The 20,446-nt window shown below is 40.6% G+C and overlaps 1 protein-coding gene across 2 annotated transcripts in view; it reads right to left on the bottom strand.

Annotated features, from left to right (window-relative positions):
* Positions 1-20,446, bottom strand: part of CPQ (carboxypeptidase Q) — a 453,369-nt gene that overhangs the window by 99,805 nt on the left and 333,118 nt on the right. For both annotated transcript variants that reach the window (XM_049700258.1, XM_004275363.3), the window contains exon 6: positions 5,962-6,053. In XM_049700258.1, the coding sequence (XP_049556215.1) occupies positions 5,962-6,053 (92 nt within the window). The remainder of the gene's footprint in view (positions 1-5,961; positions 6,054-20,446) is intronic.

The raw sequence follows: 20,446 nt of genomic DNA, 5'->3' as shown, positions 1-20,446 counted from the left end.
TTTTAGACAAGCATAACCTTCCAAGACTGAACCAGGAAGAAAGAGAAAACATAAACAGACCAATCACAAGCACTAATATTGAGACTGTGATTACAAATCTTCCAACAAGCAAAAGCCCAGGACCAGGACCCAGGCGAATTCTATCAAACACTTAGAGAAGAGCTAACACCTATCCTTCTCAAACTCTTCCAAAATATAGCAGAGGGAGAAACACTCCCAAACTCATTCTATGAGGCCACCATCACCCTGATACCAAAACCAGACAAAGATGTCAGAAGCAAAGAAAACTACAGACCAATAACACTGATGAACATAGATGGAAAAATCCTCAACAAAATACTAGCAAACAAAATCCAACAGCACATTAAAAGGATCATACACCATGATCAAGTGGGGTTTATCCCAGGAATGCAAGGATTCTTCAATATATGCAAATCAATCAATGTGATATACCATATTAACAAACTGAAGGAAAAAAAACATACGATAATCTCAAAAGATGCAGAAAAAGCTTTCAACAAAATTCAACAGCCATTTATGATTAAAACCCACCAGAAAGTAGGCCTAGAGGGAACTTACCTCAACATAATAAAGGCCATATACGACAAACCCACAGCCGACATCATTCTCAATGGTGCAAAACTGAAATCATTTCCACTAAGATCAGGAACAAGACAAGGTTGCCCACTCTCACCACTATTATTCAACATAGTTTTGGACGTTTTAGGGATGGCAATCAGAGAAGCAAAAGAAATAAAAGGAATCCAAATCAGAAAAGGAGAAGTAAAGCTGTCACTCTTTGTAGATGACATGATACTATACATTGAGAATCCTAAAGACTCTACCAGAAAACTACTAGAGCTAATCAATGAATTTGGTAAAGCAGCAGGATACAAAATTAACACACAGAAATCTCTTGCATTCCTGTCCACTAATGATGAAAAATCTGGAAGAGAAATTAAGGAAATACTCCCATTTACCATTGCAACAAGAAGAATAAAATACCTAGGAATAAACCTACTGTAGGAGACAAAAGACCTATATGCAGAAAACTATAAGACACTGATGAAATAAATTAGAGATGATACAAACAGAGGGAGGGATACACCATGTTCTTGGATTGGAAGAATCAACATTGTGAAAACGACTATACTACCCAAAGCAATCTACAAGTTCAATGCAATCCGTATCAAACTACCACTGGCATTTTTCACAGAACTAGAACAAAAAATTTTACAATTTGTGTGGAAACACAAAAGACCCTGAATAGCCAGAGAAATCTTTTTAATTAATTAATTAATTATTCTTTGGCTATATTGGGTCTTTGTTGCTGTGCATGGGATTTCTCTAGTTGCAGCGAGTGGGGGCTACTCTTCGTTGCAGTGTGCGGGCTCCTCATTGCAGTGGCTCCTCTTGTTGTGGACCACAGGCTCTAGGTGCACGGCCTATAGTAGTTGTGGCACTCGGGCTCAGTGGTTGTGGCTCGTGGGCTCTAGAGCACAGGCTCAGTAGTTGTGGCACCTGGGCTTAGCTGTTCTACGGCATGTGGGATCTTCCTGGACCTGGGCTCAAACACGTGCCCCCTGCATTGGCAGGTGGATTCTTAACCACTGCACCACCAGGGCAGCCCCAGCCAAAGCAATCTTGAGAAAGAAAAATGGAACTGGAGGAATCAGGCTCCTGGACTTCAGACTAAACTACAAAGCTACAGTAATGAAGACAGTATGATACTGGCACAAAAACAGAAATATAGATCAGTGGAACAGGATAGGAAGCCCAGAGGTAAACCCACGCACATATGGTCACCTTATTTTTGATAAAGGAGGCAAGAATATACAATAGAAAAAAGATAGCCTCTTCAATAAGTGGTGTTGGGATAACTGGACAGCTACATGTAAAAGAATGAAATTAGAACACTCCCTAACACCGTATACAACAGTATAGGGTGGATTAAAGACCAAAGTGTAAGGCCAGACACTATAAAACTCCTAGAGGAAAACATAGGCAGAACACTCTATGACATAAATCACAGCAAGATCCTTTTTGACCCAGCTCCTAGAGAAATGAAATAAAAACAAAAGTAAACAAATGGGACCTAATGAAACTTAAAAGATTTTGCACAGCAAAGGAAACCATAAACGAGACAAGACAACCATCAGAATGGGAGAAATATTTGCAAACGAAGCAACTGACAAAGGATCAATCTCCAAAATATACAATCAGCTCATGCAGCTCAACATCAAAAGAACAACCCAATCCAAAAATGGGCAGAAGAGCTAAACAGACATTTCTCCAAAGAAGATATACAGATTGGCAACAAACACATGAAAGGATTCTCAACATCATTAATCATTAGAGAAATGCAAATCAAAACTACAATGAGGTATCACTTCACACCCATCAGAATGGCTACCATCAGAAAATCTACAAACAATAAATGCTGGAGACGGTGTGAACAAAACGGAACCCTCTTGCACTGTTGGTGGCATTGTAAATTGATACAGTTACTATGGAGAACGGTATGGAGTTCCTTAAAAAACGAAAAATAGAACTACCATATGATCCAGCAATCCCACTACTGGGCATATATTCTGAGAAAACCATAATTCAAAGAAACATGTACCACAATGTTCATTGCAGCTCTATTTACAATAGTCAGGACATGGAAGCAACCTAAGTGTCCATCGACAGATGAATGGATAAAGAAGATGTGGAACATATTTACAATGGAATATTACTCAGCCATAAAAAGAAATGAAATTGAACTATTTGTAGTGAGTTTGATGGACCTAGAGTCTGTCATACAGAGTGAAGTAAGTCCGAAAGAGAAAAACAAATATCGTATGCTAACACATATATAGGGAATCCCAAAAAAATAGGTTCTGATGAACCTAGGGGCAGGACAGGAATAAAGACACAGACATAGTGAATGGACTTGAGGACACAGGGAGTGGGAAGGGTAAGCTGGAACGAAGTGAGAGAGTGGCATGGACATATATGCACTACCAAATGTAAAACAGATAGCTAGTATAGATGAGCTGGGTGCTTTGTGACCACCTAGAGGGGTGGATAGGGAGGGTGGGAGGGAGACGCAAGAGGGAGGGGATGTGGGGGGATTTATGTATACATATAGCTCGTTCACTTTGTTATACAGCAGAAACTAACACAACATTGTAAAGCAATTATACTCCAATATAGGTGTTAAAAATTTTTTTAAAAAACTCCTCTGCAACAGAAAGAGACAAACTGCTGTTACTGCAACAGCACAGAAGAATCACAAAACCATACTTGTTTACATATTGCAGGAAGCCCAGGAGTATATACTGTATCACTGAAGTTCAAGAACAGGCATAAACAATCTGTGGTAATAAAAATCAGTATAATAGTTATCTGTTATCTTTGGTGGAGTCAGAGGTTGATCTGAAAGGGAAATTTCCTAGGATAACAGGAACGCTCTATATCTTGATCTGGGCAATGGTTACACAGGGGTATACATTTGCCAAATATATATTGCACTGTAGACTTAAGATCTGTGCATTTTATCACTCTATGCTACTCATACCTCAATAAAACACTGTTAGCATAAAATGTGTGTTACTTATAAACAAATCAATAAACATAAAACACAAACAATATACATATAAATAATTCTCAACTTCATGTGCTAATGTGAAGATACAGTGGAAAGAACTTGAACACTAGGAGAAAAAAGTTTACAGTTTATCAAAATATGCGAAGTAGCATTCTTTACAAAATAAGAGAATAATATGTACACAACCTTTATAGGACTTTATGCTATGAATTGTTACGGGCATGCTGGATGGATACCAGGAATGATTGCTATTCTAGTTGACTCCAAAATATATTTCCATACAATAAATTATTTATAACTTTGTATGACCTAAATGATAATTTTATAAATTTTGTTTGGAGCCAATTATATAAGTATTTTGCAGGAAAATATTATTGTTATAAATAATATAAATGTACATGTATATTACACATGTAAAGTGAAAAACTCAGTACTTCCTGTTAGAATTATTTTACTTAGTAATGCCTGCCAAAATGCTCATAGACCTTTTTGAGCCGAAGTTTGTTTCCTTGGAAAGTGTGTTTTAGATATTACAATGAAGTTCTACTTTAGTTTCAAAATTTATACACAAACCACAAAGAATCTCACATATTACAGAACAATTTACTAAGGCTAGCAATTATTATAATAATTGAAGTAATACTTCATAAGCATAACTATGACATAAAGGCAGCTATTAATCTGATTAGAATTTTGAAAATTAGTTAGGCAATAAGTTTTAGCATATGATTTTTTTATGCTTATTTTTTATTTATTTTTTCTTATTAGTCAACCATTTTATACACATCAGTGTATACATGTCAATCCCAATCTCCCAATTCATCACACCACCACCCCCACCCCACCTCCGCTTTCCCCCCTTGGTGCCCATATGTTTGTTCTCTACATCTGTGTCTCAATTTCTGCTCTGCAAACCAGATCATCTGTACCATTTTCTAGATTCCACATATATGCGTTAATATACGATATTTGTTTTTCTCTTTCTGACTTACTTCACTCTGTATGGCAGTCTCTATACGCATCCACAGCTCTACAAATGACCCAATTTCGTTCCTTTTTATGGCTGATTAATATTCCATTGTATATATGTACCATGTCTTCTTTATCCATTAGTCTGTCGATTGGCATTTAGGTTGCTTCCATGACCTGGCTATTGTAAATAGTGCTGCAATGAACATTGGGGTGCATGTGTCTTTTTGAATTATGGTTTTCTCTGGGTATATGCCTAGTAGTGGGATTGCTGGGTCATATGGTAATTCTATTTTTAGTTATTTAAGGAACCTCCATACTGTTCTCCATAGTGGCTGTATCAATTTACATTCCCACCAACAGTGCAAGAGGGTTCCCTTTTCTCCACACCCTCTCCAGCATTTATTATCTATAGACATTTTGATGATGGTCATTCTGACTAGTGTGAGGTGATACCTCTTTGTGGTTTTGGTTTGAATTTCTCTAATAATTAGAGATGTTGAGCATCTTTTCACGTGGCTGTTGGCCATTTGTATGTCTTCTTTGGAAAAATGTATTATTAGGTCTTCTGCCCATTTTTTGACATTGAGTTGTATGAGTTGTTTGTGTATTTTGGCTATTAACCCTTTGTCGATCGTGCCATTTGCAAATATTTTCTCCCATTCCGTAGACTGCCTTTTTGTTTTGTTGGTGGTTTCCTTTGCTGTGCAAAAGCTTTCAAGTTTGATTAGATCTCACTTATTTATTTTTGCTTTTATTTCTTTTGCCTTGGGAGTCCCTGTCCCCTGCCTTAAACGTGGTCTTTTATTTCTGTTTATGATCTTCCACTATCACCTTCTTGCTTCAAGCTTCACTTTTGCCTTATATTGGTCACTGTCAAACCACACTGGCCTCCACATTCCCAGGTCTGAGACCTCTCGTTGCTGCTATTCCCATGACCATTATCAATGCTCCTGGCTGACTCAAGGTCTCAGGATGTGGCTTTCAAATACCAGCGCTCCCAGGAGGATTTGGGACATTGGGGTATGGGGGTGGACTCAGTAGGAACAGGGAATGTTAACCTATTACTATTTCTCTGGCATACATGAATATAGCAGAACTAGAGAGTTTAGGAAAATGGCCACATAGCAGGTGTAATTTTCCTAAGGCTACAGACTAATGTAGAAATAGAAAATCACTCAGCTCCATCCCAGCACCCTCAGCTCACCAGTGCATTCTCCTTTATGGAGCTGGATGAAGACTTCTGCAAGGGGTGTTTGCCAGGGCCAGCCTACCGCAAAGTACTGCTGAGTCTTCAGGACAATAGAGGAAATTCTTAAACTCAAAGCATCAGTGCTTTTGCTGTATTTACACTGATATTACATGTGCAAATGCCCAGCAGTCCATGGCTGCTCTCTTACCTTGTGTAATTGGTAATACTGCAGGGCACCGATTCCACCTTGCTCCTCTGCAGTCCAGAGCACCAAACGCAGAGTCCTCTTTGGACGCAGCCCTGGGAAAAATAATAAAATAAAACAAGTGATTCTTCAGTTGCTTTTGAATTTTTGAAAAGTGGCAGGGCCTCTTATCTGCATTCTGGAGGCAGGAGGGAATCAGAGGTGTGCACATTCATCTCTTATTGGTGTGGCTGCTTGATTTAGGGTGTGGCTGACACAACAAAGGAGTACCCTCAGGGCTGATCTCCAGGGCAGGTTAATGAAGAAAGGGGTTGTGATAAATGCGGTCTGCCGGCCAGGAATTGAGAGCCTCTATTCATATCCTTAACTGGACAACCTGCCCAGTAGGACCCAATGGATGGCCAAGTTCATTGGGATATTAGATTGCATCCAGAAGATGCAGTTAGGCTCTAGACAGATCACGAGGCCTTCCAATGATTAACTGAAACCCAATCATTTGCCTCTGCTTCAAGACAAGGTGTGTCGGGAGTTGCCTCTTAGTCTAAATCCACAAGTATAGCTAGCTGCCCATGCTGTCCTTAGTAATGATTGTGAAGCAGATGCAATGTTTATGTTTGCCCAGGGTCATGTTCCCCTCCTTCTTGGACATATAAGGTCATTCACTTAAGGTCAATGAAAATGAATTGAATGAGAATGACACTTTATTCATCTCATTACCGCACAAACAGCTTGGTGGCGATTTCATTGACTCGGGAAATACAAACTTGTATCCTGCAGTTATTAAAGCTACTAGCAGATCTGGCGTATCTAGAACCATTTTTGAGTGACTGTGTCCGCTCCGCAAAAGCTCACTACAGTGGTCAAACAGTATGCTAAAAGTTCCACTTTTTGACCAAGAATTAAAATTCATTTCTGATTTGGACCTGATGATGTGGTTTCTGAGAGATAACAAAGGCAGAAACATGTGAAGCTGGGCTTAAATCTTATTAATAAGATCTGTCCTCTTGCCTCACTGCAGGGAAACCATAGGGAAGGACTTTGAATGGCTCCGAGATGGACACACTATAGACATCGAGTATAACCAACTGCTACCACCCAGGCACGTGGCCTTCTTCAAGGGAGCCGGCGGGTCGACTTCAGCCTGGATGATAAATGCTCCTGGGAAATGGAGCTCCGTCCTGCCTCCTCTGGACACCAACAAGTAGTCTGCTTTCACAAGTCTAGTGCCAAGGCATTGAAAAGGAGCTACGTTTCTCACTAAATTGAATATCGTGAAGCTCCTTTACACTTGAGCATTTTAACATAATTAAAAGAGCGCAGGTTTAGGAGGCAGGCTGACCTGAGTTCCAGTTAAAGCCTAGACAAGCAATGTCCACATCCAATTGTTCAGCAAATCCCATTGGTGTTTTCTTCTAAGTCCATCTAGAATCCAACTTTTCACCTCTGCTACCACGCTGGTTCAAGCCCCACCTTCTTTTGCCTGGACTGTTGCAAAACAGTCCTCCTAACTGGTCTCCCTGACTCAGCCTGTGCCCCTCTGCAGCTGATGGTCTGCACTGCAGTCAGCAAGACTCCTGTAAAACTTATACCAGAGCATGTCATTTCTCTGTTCAAAACCTCCAAGAGCCATACTGTAAGCTTTTCAACGGTAGGTATTTAAGCTTTGTGATTCAATGTGATGCCCCCAATGCCCAGACGGCTTGGCACATATTAGGTGCCCAATAAATAGGTCTTGAATGAATAAATTAATCCAAAGTGTGGTGCCTCCCTAGTAAAATTCAAAGCCCTCTACCACTGTCTCAACCTCATTTCCTAAAACTTTCCTGCTAGCTCATTTCCAGGCAAAATGTTGTAGTTGAAAAAGGCGGACAGATCTGGTGAGCCCTGCTATTAATAGGCACTAGCTGTGTAACCACTGGGAAATAGATCTACCTGAACTTCAGCTTCCTTATCTAAAGAGTGGAGGGACTATTACATGCTCATAACATAACAGCTTCCCTGGGTGGTTGTGAGGATGAAATGAGGTGTGATGAAGACAATCTGCGTCTGCCATGCAACAGACATTCAATGAATGAATTATAAAACTACATAATGGATAGCCAGGCACAGAGCACACACTTTTACCCATAGAGAGAAGGGGCATCTAAATACTCAGGACAATCTTCCAAAGTCATTTGAGCCCCTGCTAAAGAAGAATTGTGAAGTACCCACTGCCTGCTGCACAGAGTCAAACCACCGACTCACGTTCATAGCACAAACTTAAACTGCTGTTGGATTAAGAAATATAATCAGTCTATATCTAAAGACCATAGTCACTGGCTCCTCTAACAGAAATGTGCTTAGTGTCAATTTAAATCAAATGACATTTTGCTTGCAACATAGAAAAAAAATAAAGAAAGATAAAGTGCTGCAAATGAAAATTCTGAACATATTTTTAGGTCCATAAAGAAGGGGAAAAAAAACTTTCTGTTTACATATCTCCTCATTTACCAGCAAAACAGTACCAAGTTATTAAAATGATGGAATTCTCTGGGCTTCCCTGGTGGCGCAGTTGTTGGGAGTCCGCCTGCCGATGAAGGGGACACGGGTTCGTGCCCCGGTCCGGGAAGATCCCACATGCCGCGGAGCGGCTGGGCCCGCTGAGCCTGCGCGTCCGGAGCCTGTGCTCCGCAACGGGAGAGGCCACAACAGTGAGAAGCCTGCGTACCGCAAAAAAAAAAAAAAAAAAATGATGGAATTCTCTAAATAAGGATCAAGGGGCATTAGCACAAGTTAGAGAAAAATCAATTTTTAAAAGCAAATGCCCTGAATATCCCCATAGATTTGGTGTTTTACTTGCAAATCATTACCGTACAGGATTAGTCTCCTTCACATTTCAATCAGCTAGATAACCAATGATGTTATATTAAGATAACAAAAAAGTAATCAGTTTGAAGTGAAGAATGCTAAGGCCTCCAAACAACAACAGCATAGCTGGTGCATGGCTGGCCTTCAGGAGACAGAGCCACCTCCCAGCCCTGGAGAAGTTCAGTCCCCACCCAACTCCACATTCAAGTTTAAGGCCCAAACAGAAGAGGTTAGGAAACCAGTGGTTAAGCAAATACCTGACTGAGCTGCGAAGTCTCTTTTCCACTCTGACATTCTGATTGTCGCTAGAACCTAAGAGAAATGCATGGGACTTCATTCAGTACTAGACCCTGACTTTAGTGTGGACTTGGAGCCCCCAGGCCACCTGAGTCCACAGACAGGCAGCATGGGGCACAGAAAGGTGTTGGCTGTGGAACCTCAATAAACATTGTTTGATTCCCTGCTCTGCCACCTCTGGCTCTTTGACTTTAGATGAGCTGCCCAATCTCTCTGAGCCTCAGTTTCCTCATCTACACCATAAGGAAAAGGGGAACGACCTCATGACTTTGTTAAGAAAATTAAATGAGACCAGGCAAATATATAGGAGGCACAGTTCCTGGCGCATAGTAGGCTTTCAAGAATTGTCTGTTAGCTTCACTCTACATCACTCCATGAACTTCAGTCTGTGCCAATGATTTCCTGGGAAATCCTGTGAGAGAACTAGGAAGGAGGCATCTTCCTCATTCTTCTTCCCTAGGAACCGTAGAACATCTTTGTTTATACATAATGCATACCCACCAAGGGAGAAACACAAATTTCACCTAGCTCATAGAAAAACACATAACCTCTTTCAGCACAGAGTAGGCCCTCATTCCAACACAGAGCATATCCAAATCCAAATAAATAGAAATTGTTTCCTCACTTTAAAAATTGAAGGCCAATCAGAATTTTTAGTTTCTGGATAAAGTAAAAAAAGCTTAATAAATCTGAAAACTGAATAAAGTTGATACAGAGATGTCTGCATTTATCATTTTAAAATAACAGAATGTCTTGTGTATCTCAAATCCAAACTGGTTTCAAAGCTAGGCATTTTAAGTATATAAAGTAACAAAAATAACAACAACAATAATAAGACAGTAATAATGACAGCAACACAACAAAGTGATACAAGGTCAAATGCAGGGATCTCATCTTGTAGTGAAACTAGGGCAAATGAATAGCTCCACAGTAATCCTAGCTCACAGCTGTGGCCCTGGCTCAGTGGTTTACAGCACCAGCCTAAGGCAAGCACATGAAGTAAACCTTAGAATTGGAGGTGAGAGGGAAGACCCGGGCTGAGCTGGCTAGGAGTCAGGTCTCATTGAGGTTTTGTCAGAAGATGGGCAATTAGTTCCCCCATAAATGTAATGAAACTGCCCAGAGATCTCTTGGCCTCCTGGAATTTTTATTAAGAACTTCAGACAGCACAACAAACTTTGATGGCATTACAGTTTTTCTCTAAAAGAACCTAAACTACAGATAATATGTCAGAGTCTTGTCTTTGTTTATGAAATAAGACACATGCATTTCACTTTCATTTTACTGAGGAGAGTAATAATGCTCTTGGGAAAATAGTGCCTATGAGAAAAGGTGAAAACAATCTGGCTGGAGTTTATTTTCTGTTATTATCAAATTTAAAGATAAGTAGTCTGAGAGTTAAAGCAATAAATTGAAAAGGTCAACTGACTGTCCTGCACTTGCGCTAAGAGTGGGCCAAAATAAAATAAACTTAGATTAATCCAGCCTTGTAGATAGATTTCCCAAATCATGAATTCTAAAGAACACTATTTGTTAACAAAGTGTATTAGCTCAAATGCCTGTTTACTACTCCGTTTCAGTACTGCCAGAACTATGTATAAGTACTCGTCTCCGTTCTGACACCAATTTTGTAGAGAAAACACAATTTTCTCTTACAGTAAATATACTCAGTTTCCACATATATGCGCTAGCTCATAAATACACTTGTTGTCCAGCTCTCCTTTATCAACATTCAAAAGAGCGCTGCATTTAGAGATGTCTATTACTGCAATAAACTTGACTAGTATAAGTGCAGTATCTGAATTAAAGAATAAATCATGACATATTAGTATATAAACTGAATGAGATGAGGCAGTAAGCATAGTGGTTAAGCATACAGGTTTTGGGGTTGAGACCTATTTCCACCTTGGACAAGTTACATAATTCATTATATAATATATAAGCACATTATCACTGATTTTTTTAAAACAGGGGGCATGGTTACACAAAGATTCATTATTTTAGTGAAGTAAATTACAACTACTACTCTTTATAGGCAGGAACAGAAAATCACTTGGAGGAAGATCTTTTGTTCTTGGAAGAATCACTTGTATCTTTCTTAGCCATGTAAATATAAAGCAATTAGACAGTTTTGGGGGGCATTGGGGCAGGCCAACAAGCTTTTTAAAACTCCATCTTGCTAGCTGCTTCCCCTTGAGCTATCTGGAGGAACAACCTGGACACTGGGAAGGAGATAAATCAGAGTGTAAGAGGAGCCCGGGGGGCTTCCCTGGTGGCGCAGTGGTTGAGAGTCCGCCTGCTGATGCAGGGGACACGGGAAGATCCCACATGCCACAGAGCGGCTGGGCCCGTGAGCCATGGCCGCTGAGCCTGTGCGTCTGGAGCCTGTGCTCCGCAACGGGAGAGGCCACAACAGTGAGAGGCCCGCGTACCGCAAAAAAAAACAAACAAGCAAACAAAAAAAGAGGAGCCCAGGGTCTTCTGGGAGGAAAGCCCAGCGTCCTCACCCCTGCTTCCTTAGACAGAAGACTGGGGGTGAGAGAAATGTTGGGTCAGGGTGACAATGACTAAAGTCCCGGGGCAGGGAAGGTCCTGGAAACCACTAAAATAAAGTGATCTTGAAGAAAGGGGTCTGGGTTATTGACCTGGGCTCAACACAGTGGCCTAAGATTCAGGGGAAGGGCTAATTGTAGTCTAGCATGTGGCCAAGTCCAGAAGCTCCTTCAGATCCAGCAACCCTAACAGGGGTTACGATTTAGAGAACTGAGGATGGGAATATCAACAAAGGGAGTTGTAACCTTGCTCCCCAAAATGGGCACCACTGTAACTTAGGGCTGCAAACAGTGCCGTGCAGCAGCCACGAGCAGTAGTCACAGGTGGATCCAGCCACAGGTTTCTGGAGGAGGACTGACCCATTTGCCCTGAGTTAAGTCCCAGAGACCTCAGGAGGAGAAAACAGACTTCCTGCTAATAAGGCCTGTAGAGGCTTGGATGATTCCCTATAAAGGAGACTGAAGGATGTGATCATATTTATAACCTGTGTTTGTGGAGCAGGTCATAACAGTTATAATTTCCATAATTCAAAGTGAACAGTCCTACCTCATTATAATGATTAGGATTCTATTAGCCAGGAAAATCACTATTAATCATTGCTGAAGTAGAAATGCTGTGACTACCATGGGTGTGAAGGCCATTTCTGGCCCTAACCCAGTTTTCCACCCTTATCATCCTGCTTCTACCTCTCATCCTAAGCTCCAGCCACATCACATTTCCTACCAGTCCCTGACCTGAGATGCCATGATATCTCAGATTTCTGGTCCTTTGTAGATGCTCTTCTTCCTACCTAGAATGCCCCTTCAACTTTTCCATCTGGCAAACTCCTATTCATTCGACAAAGCCCATCACTAACATTACTTTATCTGGGAAGGCTCCCCTAACTCTAGGGAAAAGTTGGTTCTTCCTTTCTCAGTGTTCTTCTAGATCTTCACATGGATCTCTCTGTTCATTTTCAACCACATTTACACATTGATCTCCCCACTAGACCACTAACTTTCTGAGACACTCGTTTCTCTTTTTCATAACCCTGGTCCAGTACCTGATGCGTAACAAGTGCTGAAAAACTGTTTATTGACTGACTGGATGAATGAATGAGTGAATAAATATATTTATATAAGTATAAATACAGCTACTACCTTTTCGGAGAGTGGCATTGACATATATACACTACCAAATGTAAAACAGATAGCTCGTGGGAAGCAGCCACATAGCACAGAGAGATCAGCTCGGTGCTTTGTGACTACCTAGAGGGGTGGGATAGGGAGGGTGGGAGGGAGACGCAAGAGGGAGGGGATGTGGGGATATATGTATACATATAGCTCATTCACTTTGTTATACAGCAGCAACTAACACAACAATGTAAAGCAATTATATTTCAATAAAGATGTTATGAAAAATAAATAAATAAATAAAGCATACTAGTGACTCTTCAGTTCAGAAAGTTAAGATATGCTCTTTTTGTGAAACCAAAGCCCAGTGGCCTAGTTAATTAGATGTGCTTCAACTTCTACATTTGCTTCAGTCGTTAATACATTTACCTACTCTTGTAGCACAGACGGATCTAGTCAAAATTATTACATCAATAGCTCTTGTTGATCAAGTCATTAAATAAATATATTATGGTCACAGAAATCTTTCCAACAGCTAATTGTATTAAATTATAGGTATCTGCATTTTAAGCTCTGACATTTCTCTTTAATTTTTTACTTCAATATTTTTTCTGATTATTAAACAACATATCCTTAAAAAAATGGAAAACTATAAAAAAATTAGAAAACAAAAACAACCTATAAGCATATTTTATTTCCTTATAATTTTTGTATGCATGCATTTGTATACATATATAAAGAGTGATTTTTATATATAATTTTATACTACATTTTCCACTTAAAAATCATGGCATATGTGGCCTCTATCTATAATAATAATCAATAATCTTTAAGAAAGTGATTCTAAATTTTTTTAGCTATTCTCTTATTGTTGGATATTTAAGGTTTTTATCCTTAGGGCACGTTCTTAAAAGTAGAAATAATGAGTCTAAATAGTATAAACATTTCTAAGGCTCTTGAAACATGTCACCAATGCCCTAAAAAAAGCTTATCAATATATATTCCCACCAGCAGTGTATGAGAATATTCACTTCTATTTAATGTGGAACTTTTAATCTTATCTCCTTAATTTTTATGTCTGTCAATACATTATATTTATTTTTCGATACTACATTCTAATCACTTTCAGCCAAAATGATTACACCACACACATGCACACTTAATCTGTAGTCTCGTTTAACTTGACTGAGACAAACGTTAAGTTTGTATCTGACGCTTGACTAGAGTTAAAATATGTGAATTTGTTTTTCTTATTTAAAATGCCTGATAGTAGGGCTCTTTCAGTAATATATTTCTAAGATAATGTTAGTATGTAGGGATCACAAGCTTGATCTAGCTGGAATTTTAAAACATATTATTTCTTTTTCCCTATCGTTATTTAGAGTGTTTTTATCTGCAACGGGGTAATAGAGAAGCCTGCTTAATGATAGATTTGAACTCTGAATCACACTTCCGTTAAGAGTTCTACCTTGCAAAAACATCAAGTGGGGAAGTTAAACAAATACTGCAATTTTTAAGAAATGATGATAAATCAAGACCTCTCTTGCAAATTCACATTCACCAATATGATCCTCTAAATTGCACTTCTTGTGAAGATGGTGCTGTTTGAGGGAGCACAAAAGTGTTTGTACTTGAATCAGAGATTATCAACAAGCAATGCCTCTCCAACGAGCAACTGAGGTGAGAACATTTCTGGGATCCCTTTTCAACATCAAACAACAGATATGAAGCATAGATGTTTTATAATGAAGGCACCATCTTTAAGCTGCTCCTGTTAACCCTTCCAAGTGCTGTTTTTTTTCGTTTTTTTTTTTTTTGCGGTACGCGGGCCTCTCACTGTTGTGGCCTCTCCCGTTGCAGAGCACAGGCTCCGGACGCGCAGGCTCAGTGGCCATGGCTCACGGGCCCAGCCGCTCCGCGGCATGTGGGATCTTCCCGGACCGGGGCACGAACCCGTGTCCCCTGCATCGGCAGGCAGACTCTCAACCAAAGCGCCACCAGGGAAGCCCCCAAGTGCTCTTTCTTAGGGTTATGGTGGAAAGGATGTTATCTACATTTTTAAAGATTTTCCTTGTGTATAAAATGATTTGCAAAGTTATCTAAACTTGTTTTTGACCAATAAATTAATCATAATTTTTATTCTTGGTTCCATTTAAGTTTCAGTTTTCAGACCCCCTCTCCTTTCCATTCCCACTGTGGCTGCCATTATTTAAGCCCTTTGACTTGCTGCAGTTGCCAACTAACTGCTTCTTCCGATTCTGTACAAGTGCTGCCAGATTTATCTTCCTAAAGTACTGCTTTGAATATGTCACTGGCTAAGTGAAAATCTTTAATCAGTCATCATCTATAGAAGTACTCTGCCTCTAAACTTTTTTGAATATGCATCTCTACCAGTAAAACATTTGAGCATGCATCACATGTACGTATATTTATGAATAAATGACACATATACAATATTGTCAAAACATGCCAGAAATATTAGTAAGAAATTAACATTTCTTGTTTTAGATAGAGAATAAACATTTTCCTGTACCCAAATGATGGTCCTACATAGTGCCTGGCTTTTGAGGCCACTAGTTCATAGCACAGAGTCTGTCCTGTTTAGTATGGCATTCGAGGACCTACGCAGACTGGTTACAATCTGCTCCTCCGACTTGCCTCTTCCACTCCCCTTCCCAAAGCCTGATTTCCAGGTAAATTGGCCTCTTCATTTTCTTCCTACCTCTGTGCTTTTCCTCCCGCCATTTATTTCCCATCCTCTTTGCCTTTCCTTTTTTTTCTTGATTTACCCATATCCCAACCAATCTTTCAAGATCCAGTTCCAATTCCTCCTGCTCCAAGTGGAAGAAGGAAGTCTTCTTCCTCTGAACCTCAAAGCTGCTCTTTTCTGTACTAACCATTTGGCAATTAGTCATGACTAATGTACTTTCTGCTCTTGATTTCCACACACAGCCCCTGGTATATCAAAGAACCCTATACATATTTGTTGATGAATGCATTAGCACATCTAATGGAAATTGTTTTCAATTGAAACAAGACAGATATAGATTAGATCTGTAAAAAGAACTTTTGGACAGAGGACATTTTTAAACATTAAATCAGTTATCACTTACATTTGCCTAAGGGAGAGTAAAGCCTGGAAAGAAAGCTGGGCTTGGACAGGTTTGGAACATGGAAATAGACTGGAATCTTTGAATCTCTGTTAAATCCAGAATATTATAATTGGTGACTCTGCAAATACTGAACTCTACCCACAGGGACATGAGATTGACCTGTTCTCTAGAGAAGTTTTTGGCCTTACAGGAGATGCGCTGTTTATCTCAAACATCTTCATTCCTCAATTATGAAAAGTGTGAACATATTTGTATTCTCCAGATAAAAGAAAACTTAGAGAAGACTCAGGGTATTTACGTGAAATTAATGCTTTTTAATTTATGCACCTCACATTGCCAAGGTAATGGATTATCTGACCCCATGGGCCTCTTTTTTTTTTTTTTTTGCAGTACACGGGTCTCTCACTGTTGTGGCCTCTCCCGTTGCGGAGCACAGGCTCCAGACGTGCAGGCTCAGTGGCCATGGCTCACGGGCCCAGCCGCTCCGCGGCATGTGGGATCTTCCCGGACCGGGGCACGTACCCGCGTCTCCTGCATCGTCAGGCGGACTGTCAACCACTGCACCACCAGGGAAGCCCCCCATGGGCCTCTTGCTTTTCCAGGTCATTATGTCACATCTTACACATAAAAGCCATTAGGTAAGGGAGAAATTTTATATAGTCTGTTAAAGTATTTATAGGCACTTGTAAAAGTTTACTTTAGACTTCAGCAGACTGTCATCTTAGAAAGCCTCTCCAAGTTTAACTGCTGCCCTCCGAGGGCCAAGCTTACAAGGCATGTTCAGAGTCTGTGAATACTTCACTTCTGAAATGAAACTAAACCCATGCAGAGTTATGTGCTCAGTGTGGGAAGGAATGTGATGCCTCCATTCTCAGAACTTTTCCCAGGACCCCCTGTCCTCAAACCTTAAAATCAACCTACTAGAGTTCTTCTTCCCCGTGTAGACCGTGACATTTCAACAACATTATTTCCTGTCATGTTCTAACTTATTGATATTTAATATGCACATATGACGCTTATTAAAACACATCAGCATGGTCCATCTTTGGAGGTATCAACACAAGCATACGTTTAAGAATTCTATTCCATAAAGGAAGGACGTTCTGTAATAGGAGAAGTGAGTACACAAATCAACAAATACTCATTTGGACTGTGCGGAAATCAAGAAGATTACATGGCAGAGTCAAAGCTACTTGAAGTATCAGACTCATTCATTCAACAGCTCTTCCTGGTCCAGGAGTGAGGGCTTTAGGGCTGAAAACGACAGTCACGTTCTTTGAAACTTACAATCTAGAAGACAAAGTGGATAAGAAATTCCCGTTATTCTTACCATCATTGCCATCACCTTTCATCATAATCATTGTTGTAGGTACTTTGAATTTATCTAAAGAAAACTGATTTTTTAGAAATTAAGTTATCATTGCTCTGGATGGGAAATGTGGTTACACCAGAGACAGACTTAAGTAGGTTCAAGGGTAAAACTGGGAGATAGGGCAGAAAGGTAATGAAGAAAAGAACTGGAGGAGAGCAGTGACGTAGCAGTAAAAGCAATCACAGCTTCACCAGTGTGATTTTAGAGATGGCCAACATTCGGCACAGGATGGGGGGAGAGGGCACCAAGATTTACGGGCACTCAGTACCAGTACCACGCCAGCCACTGTGCCGAGATGTTTCCAGACACTGTATCATATAATTTCAGAAACATGACTTCATTTAATCCTGCAAAGCAAGTAATAGTGCCTTCCTTTTTTACAAATAATGAAACTGAGAGATACAGAAATTAAGTCACTTGCCCAGTACTACACAGTTGGTAAATGGCAGAGCTGGGATTCTAATTTGGGACTGTCTGATGCCCAATCCTTGCTCTTAACCACATCCGGCTACTGCCTTCCCAAGCAATAAGCTGCATGGAAAGATCTGACCCATCCTGTGCAACCTCTGCTTTCTTCTGTCTTTTTTTTAGGTGAAACTCTCACATTAGAGAATACATTCTAACAAAGTTGATGTATCTGTCCCATTACTCAGAGGTCCACATTGGTGCCTTCAAATTCCATCTCAAACTGTCCAATTTCAAGAGACAGAGGGGCAAGAATATGGCTATAGACGGTTGGGTAAATGTGTTGGGTCAGTAGAGTTGAGGACCAGGGGACCAACGCAAAGTAGGACATCTTCTAGGTTGATAGAGATAAGCAATCAGACACTAAGACATGCAGAAGCTGAACAACACTTGAGTATCCAGATTTATAGCAACAGGAATAACCAAAGTCTTGAACTGTTGGGTCCAAAAATCATCACCAACTCAAAATAAGTAGGAGGCCGAGAAAGAGAATACCTTATCTTCTGTGTGGGTTGCTGAAGAGTCACTTGCATTTTGGGGACCTGAGCTCCACAAATATTGAAATGAAATCTAAGATCTAAAAAAGCCCAGCATCTGCTTAGGAAAATTAACAAAATACATTCTCTGTGGACAAAAATCAGAGGGCTTTTCTAAAATTGGAAAATATTACTGTCAAGGTTATTGTGAAAAACCAGCTCCAAATGTAACTATATTAATTTTTGTTGTCAACAATATATCCTATTGGAAAACAAAAACTCACAAGGACATTGCAGGAGCTTTAACTTCTTCTCAAGGAAAAATGATTTTTTAAACATCAAGATTTCACTGTTTCTGTGAAGAAGATGATACCAGTGGGAGAGTGACAATTGAGTTTAGGAAGATCTGGAGGCAGGGCAAAAAGGCAGTCAAGGAGTGGATTGGTGTAGAGTGATCCCATCATAGTGAAAGTATTTGCAGCTCCACTGCTCCTGTGTTAGAGACAGCTGGCCAGCTGGTGGGGAGGTGAGGCTGCGGGAGACAGGAGGACAGGATTTACTGGGTATTAACCATTGTGCCAAACACCATGCTAAGTTCTTTCCAGACATTATCTCACTTAATTTTCCCAGCAATCCTATAGTACCTGGGAGTATTATAATACCCGGGGCTGTTATCCCCAAGTTACAGGTAAGAAACAAAGGCTAAAAGAATGTAAGTGACTTGCACTGTGTTGCAGAGTTGATAAGTGCTAGAGGCTGGATACGAACCCAGTGTCTGGGCCTCCTCAACTAGAAACCCTGATCCAGGCTCCCTTACGTTGAGAACATTCTCTGACATACGAAAGACAAAAATCATTTAGGACAAATACTAAAGGCATAGGGAGACCACAGTGGCCTGAACTTCAATACGATATATGGAGTCATCAGTGTTAGGTCACAGGCATCATCACGGTGGAGAACAAGGCCTGTTTTCAAGTTCTCTATTCACTTCCATTAGGTCCCCACCTTCTAACCCCTCAAGTTTCCAGGGCAACCTTCCTCAGAAAAACAAGGATTGAGATAAATGGAAAGTGTGGGGAAGGAAAGAAGTGGTACAAAGGCAGACACAAAGCATGACAGCAAATCAAACACTACCAGCCTGTTGCTTGCAGAAATCACAGAAATTATACAGATCACATTGTGAGCTGCAGGCTTTAAGCCACCACCATCCCTATTCCCCCACTATACGCTGCACATGGCGCTCTGAGAAAAGTCCTCACCTTCTATTATAATTTAGCAGGGACTGATCTCTCACCTGCTTTAATGGATGGATGAACATATGAATGAATGAAGGAACACAAGAATAAAAGAAGAGAAGAAAGAAAACTAATCGAGAATTAAGAAAATCCAGAAAGGAAATGACTAGGCTATAGTGATATAGATATGATATAGACATTCTCAAGTCCCATTTCAAAAGATAAAAACCAGATGGTAACCCATGTTTCTTTTTATATAGAATAAAGAACATCTTTTTTTTTCCCCCTAGTAGATAAATAATTCCTTAAATTAAAACTGCTGACCATAAACAGCACTGCCACAAACTCAAGATGTGGACACCCTACTCTGTCCCTCCCAGCCCCTTCTGCCAATACCATCCTGGTTGGGGCAGCTGTCAGCAAGTCACGCTCCCTCCTAAGACCCTGCATCCATCCTCTATGATAAGGAAAAATCAGATGTGACGTGGAGGAGATGAGGTGGAAAGTGTCTGGACCAAGTAAAAAGAATGCTGGAATTGGTCAAACAGAGACTCCAAGAATCCAGAAATGCAGGTGCCCATCTGGCCTGGCTCTCTGAGGCCTCGGAAGGTGTGCTGTGGTCGCTAGAAGGCCAGTACAGAGCCTGTGCACACGGGGAGCAGGTGCCCAGGGGCTGATCTGCGGGGGCCCGAGCGGCTGGCTGTGTGAGGCTGCCAGTGTGCGGTGGCTAGGAGGCTTCCACCCTGGACTGTAAAGAGATGTTGTGCACAGGACTGACTGGGATCCAAAGCCAGGGCCACAGTCTAGACCTCAGAGCTGACCAGGTAAGCGTGCGAAGAAGAAAATAAGTTACGAGGCTGTAATGTACAGCACAGGGAATAGAGCCAATATTTTATAATAACTCTGTATGCAGTGCATTCTATAAAAACAACAAATTACCACACTGTGCACCTGAAATACAAACCAGGCAGACTTCCATGGTGTCATGCTCACCCTGATGTGGACAGGAGAACACTAA

This window comes from Orcinus orca, chromosome 17 (genome assembly GCF_937001465.1).
Source record: "Orcinus orca chromosome 17, mOrcOrc1.1, whole genome shotgun sequence".
NCBI lineage: Eukaryota > Metazoa > Chordata > Mammalia > Artiodactyla > Delphinidae > Orcinus > Orcinus orca.
This window is presented reverse-complemented; position numbering and strand designations above follow the sequence as displayed.